Source organism: Rhea americana, unplaced genomic scaffold, assembly GCF_003343005.1.
Source record: "Rhea americana isolate MKP2758 unplaced genomic scaffold, rheAme1 scaffold_24, whole genome shotgun sequence".
Lineage (NCBI taxonomy): Eukaryota > Metazoa > Chordata > Aves > Rheiformes > Rheidae > Rhea > Rhea americana.
The window spans coordinates 5647776-5664232 of NW_028186357.1; the positions used below are offsets into that span (position 1 = coordinate 5647776).

At 34.9% G+C, this 16457-nt stretch overlaps 1 protein-coding gene across 3 annotated transcripts in view; it reads right to left on the minus strand.

Moving 5' to 3' along the window:
* CDH8 (cadherin 8) overlaps positions 1 to 16457 on the minus strand; it is a 129685-nt gene that overhangs the window by 1518 nt on the left and 111710 nt on the right. For all 3 annotated transcript variants that reach the window (XM_085306496.1, XM_085306494.1, XM_085306495.1), the window contains one exon: positions 202 to 453. In XM_085306496.1, coding sequence (XP_085162622.1) covers positions 202 to 453 — 252 coding nt within the window. The remainder of the gene's footprint in view (positions 1 to 201; positions 454 to 16457) is intronic.

Sequence of the window (16457 nt, forward strand, 5' to 3'; positions counted from 1 at the left end):
TTTTTTTTTTTTTTTTTTTTCCAGTTCTTAGTACAAGAGGGACCCAGTCCTGATGTCTTTTGGTACCAATGAATATTACATATATCCAAACTGATAATAATTTTCGAGATTGTATTTCCTTCTATGTGACTTCTTTGCTTACTTATAGCCATTTATCAATCAGAAATACTTTGAGCTGCAGGCTGTGAAATGAATACATACCTAGTAGCAAAATGATGCATGCTAATATTGCGATTAGGGCTCCCATACTGAGCCCAATGGGAAGTACGTATGCTTCAGCATTACACGACTGGACAATACCATCACTGCTGCAACCACAGACTCGAATAGTGAGGGTGCTAGTGCTGCTCATGGGAGGATTTCCGCTATCACTTATTATGATGGGCAGTAGATATACTTCTTGCTTCTGCCGGCTGAATCCACTATGCTTTGCTAAAATGCTGAGAGTATTATCTGGAAAAGAGAAAAGCTGAATTGTTTTATTACTTAAAATAACTGCTAAAATACAGTTTTTTCTTAGTAAGTTCAGAAAACCTCTAAACAAACAGAAGCACACTGTATTATACTCATTAGCCTGGCAGCACACGATGGAGAAATTCTTCTGCTTTCACTCTGGCTGCCCATGTCCCAGTGAATGAGTGTAACATAAGCATTTTCTTGTGTCATGCAATATGATAACAGAATAGCAACCCCCTTACTCTGTTTCCTGCATACATCCCTATAGCTGTCAATCTCTTCCCATCGTGATTCATCRCTGATTTTTTCAAATTACGGAGTCATAAAAATTCAGCCAATACAACAAGAGAAATTAATTGTTAGAGTAACCCAAATTTAATAAAGCATGTTCATCAATTAAAGCAAATGTTCCATGTATTATAAGCACAAATTGTGCAATATTCCACTCTGCAATAAAAGATTCTTCTTTTTCATTAATGAGTAAAATAAAGGCTGAGTATATTAAAAGTTGTAGGCATAATTTTCAATGATCTCAACATTTAGTAGGCTGTAATAACTTGATGAAAATAAACCAAAACAAAACAGAATGTGCTTCCTATGAGACAGACGGAGTAAGTGTGTCCAGGATATTCTTACTTTTGCAGACTGAACTAGATACTTTAGCAATACACCCAGGCATGTTGAAAGCCTTTTTGTTCTCCTCTTTCTCATACACAGTTAAACCTCTCGTAGTTACTAAGTTCTCAATTCCCCATTAAATTGATTAAAATATAACTCCTTGAATACTTAAGTACAACATGGTATCTGTGATATTTTAAATACTATTGATTGCAATTGATCATTACAAGCAATTGCTGGTAAGAGTAGAGTTGATTTGCTTTACAGTAATTATATAAATTCTATTCTGCACAGTCGTATGAACTAAGTCAGCCATTTAATATACAAATAACTTGTGAATCAAATTCCTGATTGAATGTCTGAAATTGTCTAGTGCCTTTAGGTACCAYTTAACAATATATTCTTTTCAAATATCAATGATCTTGAATGTGCCAGAATACTCAGGAATAAACCATAGTAAGAGAGCATGTCAAACATGAAAGACACTCCAATTATTTACATCCACAAACATACAGTTTTTAAATGCTTTATTCTATGGAATAAAAATGGAATTAAAAAGATCAATTCAATATTACGAGTTATATACTAAGAGTGCATGTTGTTTTCTACTGGTTTGTTTTCTTGTGTTCCTTCATCATAAATAACATTACAAGTGAAAAATGATTCTCACAGGCAGGCAGAATAGGAACATGTATGTGCTCCTGAAGAATGTAATGACAACCGAAAAATGAAAGTTGTGCATCATATTTGGGAGTAGGAGGGTCAGATTGTAGCTCCTTTCATTAACCTCTCTTCTTACCTATTACCAAAGTAAATGCTCCTGAAATACCATGAACAAAAGCAAGTCTCCTGGTATTTTATGTTATGAAATGGACTAATGCAATCACTAAGTGACATTTCATGGAAGGAAGGAAGTTACTGGGAGTTATGTGGCAGGCAGGGAGAGAAAGCATTCAAAGATAGGCAATGTTCATATGACACATCCAACAAAGAAAAGACTCTATCCCGAGATGAAACTGAAAAACATGTAGCTGAAGTACATGACAACATGTGTGTGCATATACGTATAGTGACTGTAGGAAAGCTTTGTATCTATCTCCTTTGATCTTAGTACCGGTCAGGTACTTGCTTGAAAACAAGAAATAGTTTAAGAGATATTTAATTTGTACCAGCTGTCTATAACTGCCAGGAGTATTTCTGGCAGCTCATGGCGTTTGTGCAGCATATCACTACCCCAGCATAAAAAACGACAATGTATGCTTCAAGCAGCTTGCAATCTATGAAGTACAAAAACAGAGAAAGATGTAGAAGGAAAGAGGGGAAACATATGGAAGCTAATACTGTAAAGATGTTCTTCACCTAAAAATCAATTACTTTATAAAGCAATATTAATATCATTACTTCATAAATACCTTTGCAGAACAGAAAGGATTCTTCCTTCTAGGAATCCAGAGTTTCTATCTAAGTTAGAAACAGCCGCATCAAAACTGATGGCACCCTGGAGTTAAATAAATAGTCTAGTCCATTCTCATGCCCTTTTTAAAATTAAAGGAAGCATATGTGTTTATTAAAGATAAATTTCAGGTATATGCTCCTAAGAATTCTGACAGCTTAAAATAGGATCAAACTCCTGGATTATACTCGGTATTATCTGTGCCACTGCGATGCAGTGGAAAAAGCAAGTGTGTGTTAAGTCGACAATGAGCACAACTTTAGAATGAAGCAAAAACTGCACTCTTTCTTGCTGGTTAAATCTGTCAGAGGTTTAAATACACATGTAGCAAATAAACTCACTTTCAGTGTCTTGCTTGCTCTCTTGCTGATCTAGAAGGAACAAGGGCAAATATTCCATTACTAAAGTAATATTGTTGCTAGGTTTTCCTGAACTTAAGTGTGTACAGCTTTACTAAAATAAGAGAGGCTATCACATCTATTGTAGGTGTAAAAGTAGATTTTTCTCTGAGAGCTTCTCTTTCCTTCTCAACATTGCCCCACTTCCTCCAATTTCAAACACACACACACAAAATCTGTCCGTTTACCTACTTCTCATGCAAAATTCTACATTCTTAATGACAGTTAAAAATATCTAAGCATAAGTTGTATGTATAATCCTTTGCTTTAAGTTTTCAAAGGGGGGAAATTATATGGGGCTCAATTTCCAGTTTTCTGTGTCTTTGAGACAAGTCCCATTGAGGACAGTGTCACGTTTGTAGTCACTTACTTGGAGCTCCAGATCTTAATGTTGTATCATTCAATGGCTTCYTGTGGCCTAGATCTATCCTAATACACACAGTTCTTTCCTGTTACCCTGCTACAGTCCTTCTCCGTCCAAACTGGAAGGCAGGATTGATATGCTGAGCCCTGGCATCTCTGCCCTTTACAGACATGCAGGAAAGGTACAGCACTTGCTTTAGGAAGGAATGGAAAAAAGAAACTGCTGTGGGTGGTGGCAGCTTCAGATCGCTTCTATCTCTCTGAGACCTGAACACTGCTATTCTGCGTGTTTAAAAAAAAAAATCTAATAAACCAGAATCAGAGTCTAAACTAAAACAAAATAAAAAAAGAAAGAACGGAATGAAGACACAAAAAGAAGAGGGCAGAAGAAAACAAGAGGAAGGAGGTGGCTTGGAAAAGATAAAAGATTTATTTCTGCTAATCAGTGAAGCTACTCTGAAAGTTAGAAGCTACTTGGTAATGGCTATCAATTCCAGCTCAAAATAGAGGAGAAAAAGACAAGCAAATCAAGATATCTGGGGCAATATTTATCTGAACTATTTAAGTGTAATAGAAACTAAACTGTCTTTTAGCATTCATATCATCTAAAAAGAGCCACAGACAAGCAGAAAAGAAAAGAGAATAAACTTTGTTTTACAGAGGTTTGTTTTGTTAAAAACTGTTGTGTTAGACTAAGGTTCAATTCGTTGTGCCCAGGAAGAAACTGGCAATCAGAAGTTGCCAACAGGAAAAGCAAAATTAAATGACAATTGGTTTGCCAGTGGATGGACACTGTTCACTTTTGCGATAAATTCCTTCTCTTTTTTTGCCATCGCTTAAAAGAAATATCCCTTGATGTTGCTGAAGGTGTAACTCCCAAGTGAAGAAAAATGACTCCCTATCTGACTCTTTAGTGGGCTCCTAAACTTGTAAATCATAGCGGCTGAATAACAGTAACAATCTATCTGATTGGCTTTTTCCTCTCTGTGGACACTCTCCTTAAAGCGTCTGGACCTCACAAAATAGCAGGAATCGTCTCCAGGAACAACCTCCAGTGCTGCTGTGTGAATTAACTTGGCAGCAGGTGCTCAGCAGGGAAGGGGCAGATCAGTTTCCCTTCATCTTTCCAATTAACCTGCTGGTTTTCACTATAGCGCTGTTCAAGTTATTTATTCATGCATGTTACTTTTAGCAAAACAAGGAAAATTACAGGAGAAAGAAAAGAACCCCTCTCTGTCAATCAAGTTCTGCGGTTAACTGCTATGGGCAAAGAGAGACACTGAGTCTTTACATCAGGGCACTCAGGTATACCCAGGGAGTCCTCTGACATTCCTAGTAGTCACAATATCAAAATGAGCCTCCCTGAATTCTTATTCCTTTTATGAGGAGAAGGGATTGATGAAGTTCATCGAGAACCAGAGTCCAGCCAGAGACTTATTAAATACCATTTCACTTACGACATACTGAACATGTGGGATCAACCAGGAGCTGCATTCTGTCCTGCAAGCTTAAGGAAAGGTGTGAGACAAGTGATCTTAACAATTGCCTTAACTCATCACGAAGTTTTAAATCAGTGTAACGACGGCTCCAGGACTTTTTTAAAACATAAAATCAAATCAGTCATTTAGATAAGCGGGTGATTGAGTTTCTTAAGTTTGTAGTCGATACACAGAAAAGATGACCAGGACACCACAACAGACTTGTGGATCACACTGTGAGCTAGGTCTGTTAGAGAATCATTCTGGCATAACATTTCATTCTACTAATTCACATTGTTTGCCATAGTTTATGAAGACTCATGTCTTAAATTTTTCTTTGTGTTTTGAAGTTGTTTTTGTTCATTTTCTCCAATAGTTCAATCTTTTTTCATAAAGTTTTACAAAAAAAMCCCCAAAATTTAGAAGATGGAGTTGATCTTTATCTCAAAGTACTTCAGCCAAAAAGGATAGAAGTTAAAAACTTACGAGCAATTAGTGGACAACACTGTGAAGCACTCCTATTTATTCCAGTTCTTAATGGAACTACCGTAATAAAGTAAGATCAAACTACAACTTGTTGTTTCCCCAAATCTCGATTCAATTTACACTTTTTTTTCTCTTCAGTCTGTTTCTACCTGTTCTGTCTACAAGCAGATTTGCCAAACACTGTTATGGGAATATCTCCCTTGCAGCTGGAACAAATAATGATAATGCAGCAGGTCTTAACAAGGTGTTCAGTGTGATTTCTAGACAAAAGTGGCTTGAGTAACCACAACTGAGGATGTGTTTAACACAGGGCCAAGGATTTCCTGGAGATTCCCAACTGTACTCAAGATCCCCAATCTCACAAGATTCTTGGATGAAGTATTTTAAGAGAAAGTAAAGGTAGTACTTTAAATATAGTATTTGGTGGACATAAGTGACCTTAATGGCGTTGACATCAACCTTTGGACATGAAAATAACAGGCAGGAGTCATCTTCCACTTTGTACAGACATGTATGCTGCAATTTTAAGTTTGACAATAAAATGACAGAACAAATATAAAAACAGAAGCAGTCAGTTTACATTCAAATGTCATTTTCTCTGTGCACATCACTGCAATTCTTTAATTCCCTGACGATCTCTTTAACATTTTCAGATCAGTGGACTTCCCTGCCGTGTAACCTTATACCTACATAGCTCTTTTTCTGTCTTTTTTTTTCTATCCCTTTTATAATGCTCTCAGAAAGATCAAATCATTAATGGTATGAAGGACTTTCTGGCAGAAATTATCATCTGTGCTGGATATGTTATTTATGTGAAGAAAGAAAGAAAGAAAGAAAGAATTTTAATTGGAAACTTTACGGCTGGAAATCCTGGAACCACAGAGATACATGTTTATTATGTTTATTAGAGCTACTATTTTCTGAAGCCATTATCTAAAGGGTGTTTTGTGTACATAATTTAGTGTAAAAAACAGATTCTCTGTAATACTAAGAGATCTTTGGCAAAAATAGAAGTGCAGAAAGAATATCCTTACTAAAATACTGCCTGTATTCTTATAAACAAAAAGTACAGTCCATTAATTTCTTTTCTGAGTTCGTAAGTGGCATATATTTTCACAAAAAAACTTGAAATAATCAAGTAATTATTATCACAAATGTTTGAATGCAATCTACGACAGCAGAATGTATTGCGCTTAAAGAAATGCTAGCTATATATTTAGCAATCAATTGCAAATGCCCTAGAAAAATGCTGAGAATATTTCAGCAATACACCCCCAACCATTCACTACTCCTAGTCCCACATGTGAGATTCCTCTATAAACACGACTGTTGGCTGTGAATTTTTTTAAATTTTGATTCTGACAAATGGAGTAGAATAGAATATTCACAGCCTGCTTTCTCATCTAACGTAAACAGCAGGGGCAACTCAAAGCACACCCTCCTCAATGTTCACCTTTGTAAAGGAACATGCAATTTACAGGACTGGCCCAGTACTGCAAAACTGATCTGCATGTCTCAGAGTACACTAGAGTACTCTGAGACATGCATGTTTGTTGCTTCTGGAAGAATGCCATTTAAAAGGCTTTGAAAAATTTGKTTATCTAAGAAGGTGCTTTTGTTTCTGTATTAGTCTGCAACACTTCTTTAAGAGAGCATATACCTGTTTAAAAGGGAATGATTCTGAGTTTGTATGTTATGCATTTGCCAATCATATCAGCAGGTGAACAGATGATCTATTTGTTCATTAGTATAAAAATTTTGTTTCCTGATTAAACTCAGTATTTTCAATGTGGATGAATAGATACACACCACATACATTTTCATGAGAACACCTGTATGTATATATGATACATACAACTATGTCATGTATAATATGTTACATATACTTACTTGAGGATCTTTCTTAAGGACAGAGGATCTCAAAATAAACAAAACAACTTCTAGTAAACAACAGTATTCAAGGAAAAAGAGCCTTTGCCTAATCATTATGGTAACGGCATAAATGCCTTATTCTAGTAGATGGCTCATAAAGTAATCTGAAAATAAAAGATGTTATTTTTATAGTATATTTTGTCTGATTTATAACCAGGCTATACAGGCACTGAAGCATTAACAGGTATTTCAAACTGACCTGCTTTTCATAAATGTTAAAAATTTGTGATGTGCCTTAGAAAAAGAGAATGAATGGCTGCTATCAATTTGATAGCAGACCCCAGTTCAAAATAAAAAAAAWTTTGTGCCATAAAAATTCACCTGGCTGATCAAACTGTCTCATTTGCACCACAGTTAAGTCATGTGTCATAATTATATATAATACAGCCATTACTATAAAGCAATTCACAAAACATGCCTATGACTCAYGACCAAATTCCTAAAGGATTTTTATTTTTCTAAAGACCTAGACTTTCTGGAATCTTTTAAAATACCAATAAGAGCACACAAAAAAAAGTATTACATGGGAGAATATATACTGATGGGGAGTTATATTGGAAAATTTCACATATTTTATATCTCTGATTTTTTTCTCTTTACCCATTGACCTAAATACTACTAGCTTATGCCAGAATTTAACTGTTGAATCAACTTTTGGATAAAAGAAGTAAACATCTTTTCAGGACATGTATTCCTGAACAGAAATAAAAAGTGCAGCTGAGAATTTCAAGTCATGATCACCATAATATTTTAAGGTATCTTCTTACCACTTTCATACATTAAAACACCTTGAAAAAGAGAAATAATCATGTTAATACTACTCTGATGCAGAACTTGTAGTAAATAAATTCTTGAAGTAATTAAAAAAACAGGCAAATAACAAGCAATGTAATAGAATAGGCATTTCTTCCTACCTTTTTCCTTTCAAAACGTGAACTTTTGATAATTGTCTGTATAATTTCTAGTTCTACTCCTTTGGAAAAGTCTGAACTTTAGATAATTGTCTCTTAAGTATTCTCAAACTTTCCTTTGACCTTTAGTCCAGCAATGCTATAATCAAATGTATCTATATGGTCACTTGCAGTCTAGCACCAACTGTTGTATTTTATGGGTTTTTTAACAACCCATTGAAGGAAGGATAGAAATTCCCTGCTAATGAAATTATCATGTAGAAGCAAAGATTAACTCTGAAATAACACCATTTTTAATATTAACAGGGTAGAGAAATAATAAGGATGTAAAATCTCTCTTTTTAATTTATAGTTGCTAATGACAGGTGAAAAATGAAACTTTGGGCTCCAGTTCTGTTTATGCTACACAGTTACCACAGTTCTCACTGAAATACACCCTAACATCTCTGATTTTCATCTCACCCACTCTATTTTATACCCATTTATCTCCTCTGAGTCCCCAGGTACCAGTTATAATTGACAATCCCATAACATGAAAAAAAAATCAGGCCAGTGAAAACGAAAAATGTGTTAAATCAGCACTGGCTTTTGCCTCTCGTTTTTCTCTGCTGTAGCAACAGGCCAGCCACTTGTTTACTAATAATCACATTGCTTTGACATGCTTTACTTTATCCGGATCACATCACTACATGGCATGTGCACTGAATGTTACATCTCTAAAGTCTAAGAACTAATGCAGATTGCCAAGTTCTAGTTTAGAAAGAGAGACGAAATGGCTGTCAAATGTGCTCAGCATTAAAAATATATTATTAACACAGCAATTTGCATAGATTGATGGATCATTTTTGAAATCTACATAGTCTAGTTAATTTTATTATCTTGTTAACTTAACCAAAAAGTTTCAGAGAGTAATACTGTTTTATAATGCTTTGACAAAATAATGGCTAGTTTGCATTTGAATCAAGACCTTTCCAGGACCATATTACCAAATTCCAGCAAGATGCTTTAAAGATAAATAAAAAAGTGAAAAATGTCCCAAGGCTTTTCCTTCTGCATTCCCCTTTAGAGTTGATGGATTCTTTCTGTTACTCTTACTGAACACTTACACGTGCAGTTCCAGAAGGTAAAGTTAGTGAAAGACAGGTATCTAAGCCTTCAGACCCCATTAGATTTATACTTCTACATATTACATTGATTTGAGGTTCTGTTATGTGTAAAGCTAAATCTTAGGCAGGTTCAATGAAATTTATAATACTTTTTTACAGGTGACTGGAGAGTTCCAAGGATTCCATCCTGTGTTCTTCAGCTTCTTCACTTCACCCATATCTTTCATTTCTCACTTACTGGTTTGCTTCTAGGTTCTGGAGAAGTTCAAGGTCTTTATGAAAATGAAGACAATCACAGATGTTTGAAATGAATCTTGCTTTCTACCATTTTAACAGTGAACTCCAAAGTAAGAAAAATAAAAGTTTAACATGAACATTTCTGGTTTTAAAATGTGATGTGATATTGGCATTTAAGTAAGTTTCACACAAAGAACATTTACTTCTCAATGCCATGATCATTATTTTTCCCTGTGCCAATATTGTATGGAACACATACCTGCACCTAAGAAAAAATTAGAATGATTTTACCAGTAGAACATAAAACAATCCTTTAAAAATAAGTCTAGATTCAAACGTATCAACCGTACTGGAGTTCTGTTAGCTAGAGAGCCAAATTCAGGTCATGCCAGTGTAGTTCCATTATGCTATTACTTTTTATAACGTCCAGTCTGAAATACAGTGGCGGAAAGCAACCACTTGACTGGAAAACACTGACCAGCATTTATCAGAGTGCTGCCTATTTGTACTGGTATAATAAAGGTCTTGTCAGAACTTTCATTACAAAAGCTGATTTTCAGGAGTTTATCATTCTGGCATAACAAAATGCTGTAAGAAATTAAAAGTGCGTTCTTTCTGCCAAAGAACATTAAAAGTTAAATGTGTCTTAAATTGGGTGAGACACTTAAAAAAAAAAAAAAAAAAAAAAAAAGACTTAACATTTTCTTGAGCTGGTGTGATTTTTTTAAAAACTGTGGCTTTGCTTTTAAAAAGTGCCAGATCATGCAGTTCTTACATACACAAAACTCCACTTCACTGAGAATAATTTGTGTGACAGAACTACAGAAAAGTGCTGTTACATATTTTTGTAAATGTCATCGAGAGTTATATTAGCTTTTTTTTAATGATTTGAAAGACTGAAGTGCTACGGTATAAGATTGCCCCTAGGCACACAGGCAATCTAATAATGATTTTTTAAAGACATTCTCATATGCAGATTACATATAACAATAACAATTTGTTATCATCAGACCATTAATAGTAGCAATTTATATCCATTTTACATCCAACGTACACACATAATACGTTATTATCTGCACACCTCTGCATTAGGACATCTCCTACGGTGAAGAGTAATGGTCATTTGATATGCAGGATACAGCAAAATGCATCCAGAGAAAGGATTTCAGTCAGTGAAAAAAAACAATCTCCTGTATGCAGAGGAGAATATATTGTGTTCCATTTTCAAATGAAACATTCCAGGTAGTCTCTGCAACGTTTATGCATACCATATAAACATTATATACAGATAACTTGACAAAGCCAGAAATCCCCAGCTTGCATACAGGTGGATTACTGAGAATGAAATCAGGTGTACAAGAACATGCATGCATATGCCTTTAAATTTCAAGACTGGTATATACTGAAGGACTCTAACTTTGCATAAACGCTCTGCTTTGTTTCACAAAACATGTTTCACTTGGAAAGCAGCAGCAGCTAGGGAAAGATAGCAGCATTTGAATTATGCCTCACAGCTGTAGGGATTTTTCAAAATCAATGCTAATATTGGTAAATACTATAGATTTGCAAATTAATTTATAGCACTGGCTCAAAAGATGTGCCAGAGCTTTGCAAATAATAAAATACKTGGCAGTCAGAATTAAAATATATGCAACAAAACAGAAGACATCTTTTTCATTTATTCATTCTCTTCATATCAAGCCGAGGACTTATAAGATATCAGTATGGAATCCATCTCTATACCAAGGGAGCAACTTGCATATCATAATGAAATTGTTCCCTGTTATCTTTTAATCCATGGATGAAAAGTCTGGTATAGCACAAATGAAGCGTGTAGACAAAAGCTGCAATAAAAGTATGATCAAGTAACAGTATTACAAGAGACTAGACAACTGTAGTGGCAAAGGAGAGTACATCTTAATACAAAAAAAAGAAACATAATCATGGGAGAAAACTGTAATAGTGAAAAAGGAGAGCAGAGAAACAATAGGTACTCTCAGCAAGACATAATTTTCCTTATTGGGAAAAAGATGACAAAAAAGATCAAGAAGGATTATTTGACTCTAGAAAAAGCTACATTCTTCATAAAAAAATTGAAGTAAATGCTCCTGCTAGATGGAGTGCCATACAACTCCACAATTTTTTTTAACAGATATTTCTTTTGGTCTTGTATGTTAGCAGAAGACAAGCACAAAATATGAGAAAGTTGATTTGTTRTAAGAAATTACTATTCTCATTTAAAAATAGAAAATGATAGTACAAAAACATAAGTAGTAATGTTGTAGGACTGATAAATCGTGTTGTAGGATTATACAGAAGACATACAGAATCCAGTCCCAACTTCCTTTCTCTATGTTTAGTATTACAGCCTGTATCAAAGATACAACAATGCTTCAGCTACAGGCTGTCATTAAACTGGTCTGTGCCATTTCCTTGACTGAGCTGCAGAAGCACTTCTGCATATTTTCTAACTGGGAGTTTCAAAACAACCCAAAGAGACACCCTAATGCACTCTCTAAAATCACAGTCTTTAGTGATCCATAGGGAGCTGCTAATAGGTGCCATCAATGTCATATGTGAGTATCAGATGAGCATTTTCAAAGAATGTCTGCCATGTACGCATGGCACAATGACAGGCACAGCGATTCCTGATGATTTGTCCAAAATCGTACAGGAAACCTGTAACCAATCCATAGAAAACTACTCTGAACAGTTCCTTAACCATAAAACCATCACTCTTGTAGAGTGCTCTTAGATCACAATGCTAAATCTTTTTTTAGGGAGAACACTGTATGATTTACAGAAGGGCMATGTATAGTGGATTAAAATGTTATAGAAAGATACATGACAGAGTTAAGTGAGTTTAAGGAGTGGCAAGTTCAAAAGGGCTACATGAAACATTTAATCTTATTTCTTATGGCTTCCTGTATCCTTGATTTTAGCTTGTATTTTAGGTTAGACTGAATACAAGCTTTGTAAGAAAACACAGAGAAACCCAAGAAGTTTGATGAGTTTTTTATGAAAGGAATGCTAGGACATTTATTTTATGCTAAAAAGAAAATAAGAAAAAAGTGAGCGTTCATGTTCAAGATGGTCCAACGTACTACAGAATCTTTTGACATTCAGTGGTTATTGATGCTCCTTCTGAGCTTTATGACTGCAACACCGAACTCCATTCAAAATTCTACATATAAGACTATTCCTGACTTATCTCTTTTACAGAATGAGATGCACAAAAAATTACTGTAATGTAACAGTAACTTTATGGGAATGTATACAGCCCTTAGCCTACAGCAAAATTGAAGCTGACTTACCTGAGCCCACAAAGAAGTTCTGGTCAAGCTGGAGTAATCTGACTTTGCTACCTTAACATGGGCAGATAGCTACTACAGTTCAGCTGATTCACACTGATCTGAGTGAGCATCTATGTTACTTTCCAAGGAGCTCCACTAGTTCTCCCTCTTTAACACTGTCAGGCAGACATCTGGTCCTTTTCTTCAAGTTGTTCTGTTTAGAAGGTGGCTTATTATCTCACTGCAGACAGGGGCCCATCTTCACTCCCTCTGTAACCAGCACTTACTACCAAGTACCCACATCATGTCCTTTTACCTAACCTTTGTCCCCAGACTCTAGACAGGTCAACATATTTGTTTGCATTTGACTCAATCTGTAAGATTTTTCCATTGAGGAATGTCATGTACTCACCTAATTTCAGGCCCCTGAATGGAATATCTTCTAGCCACCTTTATTATACAAATATTAAATACTAATAATTATATAAATGTGTAAATAATTACTGGATTTTTGCCAAATGGAATACATTCCTAATTAGATAGAATTAAATGAAGACAACAATGTGACTCAATGTGACAAGGCCACCCATACAAGTTACAAAATCAAAGGTTGATGGGAAAACATCATAAGCTGTAAAAAAAAAAAAAAAAAAAAAAAAAAAAAAAAAAAAAAAAAAAAGCATAGGGTAATAGACACTTGAGACTAGCTGCAGCAGGCTACCACTGCTGTATTTCCTCTTGCCAGAGAAATCCAGCCGTTTCTTGAATGACTGAAACTCCTTGAAAAGAATAAGGAGGAACTGAAATGGTGTGATAGTATGGAATACATTTGACCACACCATACAGTTTCAGGAGAATATAAAGATACAGAGTTCACACTATTCGACATAATGGTCACCTATTATGAAGAATTATTGCCATTCTAATAATAACTACTTCCTTTCTGCACCCCAGTTGTGTAATTGGCTCAAAACAGGATGCAAATTGGAACATGATCTTTGTCTTTTTAATTCACACTATCATGTTAGTTGTGCAATAGTTTACGTAGACAAGCCTTTAGGCTAAGTGTGAAAAATGAATGCTTCCTATCTTAAGGAATGAACCAGGTGCATATTGTCAGTATATGCTAGACCTAGTCTGTGGTGGATTTATTACATCCCACACTGATAAAGGGTGAATTTTACCAAATAGGAGAAGAATTTTTTTTATAGCTAATAAGTGATGATTCCCATTTCGTTTTTCTTTTTTAACCCTTTTAAGATTTTTCCTCTAGTAGAAGAGTGGGGTATTTTTTTAATCTTTACTACAACTGTAATTTCACTATGGGAATACTACCTAGTTTCTCATTAACTGACTAAAGGAAGAGGCACAATTAGGGAGAATAATAAAATTAATTGTTATTCCCCCCAACTGCCTTCATTCAGACCATGATAAAACAAAGAAACATTCCATTACCAGAACAACCAGTAAGTTTACAAGACACAAAACAAGGGAGAAAAATGATCTTATGCCATAATTATCAATTAGCTACTTGAGAGAGACAATCCCAATGTTCAGAACAAAGACAAACCTAACGGTGAGGTGAAAACTCACTCACTGAGAAAACTCACTGAGAAAGACATACTAAGATACCATACATGCCTGTCAGGTAATATGACCAGATGGAGGATGGGCAGAACCTTCAGCTCTAGGACATTATTCCTCCTACTCAGTGAATTAATCCAAATTACAAGAAACCAAACATAGTCAGTGTGTTGTCCATGAACACTTCCAGCACAGGAATTATTTCTTGCAGAAAACCTTTAGAAATTAGTTCCAAGTATGAAACCAGAAATTGTACTCTGGGGGTAGTCTTGAAACAACATTTATTGAGAACATAGTTACTTAAAAATCTGGACTATTATCTCCAAATGTTCTTATGCGCACTTGCTTATAAAAACAAAACAAAAAAGCACCTCGCCCAGAAAGCAAGAGACATTTTTCTCATATATATGTTCTTAACAACATATGGCATGAAAAGGTGGCAGGGAAATAGTTTTATTTTTTTTCTCCTACAGTCTGAGTTCTAAATGATGCAACRCATTTTAGAAATTTTAAATCTCCTGTTCAACACATCCTGTGATCTTTTTTGGTGGGAAAGATATTTCTGTTTTATAATCACCTAATATTTCCAATGCAAACTGTCAGGTGGCAGAAGAAATACTACATCATTCAGAGAACCTAGCAAGTCTAGCAAATACGACAAATGATAGTGATGAGCAAATTATGCAGACTTCTCCTCTAACTCCTGCTGCTTTAAGATCTATTAACTCATGAAAGCTGATCTCTCCACCTATGATTAGAATTTAGCTCATTCTGCTAGGATTAAAGCAAAATGTACATTAGAACAATTTTTAATGTGATCAAATAATACCTAGCTTACTAATCGGCATACATAACCAAAACATTTTAAACTTGTGAGAAGAAAGAGCAAGTTACTGCTGTCCACATAGCTTCTATCATTTAATTTAATTCAAAAACTGAAATTTAATTTCAGTTTTTGTATGCAAAAATGTTTTGAAAAATAGATGTGCTTTTGCTGCTATGTTTGACTACAACCCTGGCCATTTTAAAAGATAAGTAGACAAAGATAGGAATGGAGGCAACTACTACTATTACATACTTTTGAAGTCCTCCCACATAAATGTCATGGTTGCTGTTGGGCTTCAATGACATGTTTTTAAAGCATTTAGGGAGGCTTTGAAAGGTAAAGGGCTATTGGAACAGTGTTTCTGGGGAAGAAAAGACAAATTTCAGAAAGATGATACTGTGGGTCTTACTATTGTCCTAATAATATTTAATACAGAACTTAAATACTCAGTAAGAACAAGGTCAAGAAGTCTCTTCTGTTTGTTGAGCAGTTCAGTGTTGAGACCCTGATTTAATTTTTCCTCAGTACTTTTCTGAAATTAAGTCATATTAAAAATGTAATTTGTTCTTATCTCTATCACTTCTTTCCTCTATGTTATCTTTTTATGATAATTTACTGACCAAATTATTATTTTTTGTTTTGTTTTCATGACCTCTTATCCCTTCCTTACTATTTTAAAGTAATCTCAGTGTTACTCGCTTTTCTGCACTTTTATTGAGAAATTAATGAGATAAACGAGAAGAAAAGAGATAAAGATGTTACACTATCTGGGCACAATAAAACTCCTATAGCACAGAAATTCACAGCTGTCCAATCTATCTCCTCATCATGAGTAAGCACTGTCATACATATGGTACACAACACTGACCTCAGATCTTTTCCACTCAGATTGCATCTGCTTCTTAATTAGCTTGATTTATAAAATGAAACATAATTGACACCTTGTCAACATTATGTTGCTAGCAGCAGAACTAATAAATTATGAATAAATAAAGTTAAAGTCTCTTTTGCCATGTAGGCATGATGGCATGCTGCATATATACATCATTATCCTGTATTTCATCCTTCACATTTTGTGTTGCTTTGAGTTGGGTCATGTTTACATAAATTTCCTGAAATAACTATGTAATTGTGATTGATTCACATGATAAAAATAAGGCTTTCTCTACAAGGATATGATGCTGTGGAAATAAGTCTTATTTTCCAATCTGCATTTACAAGTCTTCTGCAGTAAGATGTATTTGTGAGGTTGGAAAAAAGTCACCATAACAGAGAGAGATTAAAACAAGACTGAAAAGTTAAATAGCATTTGGAAC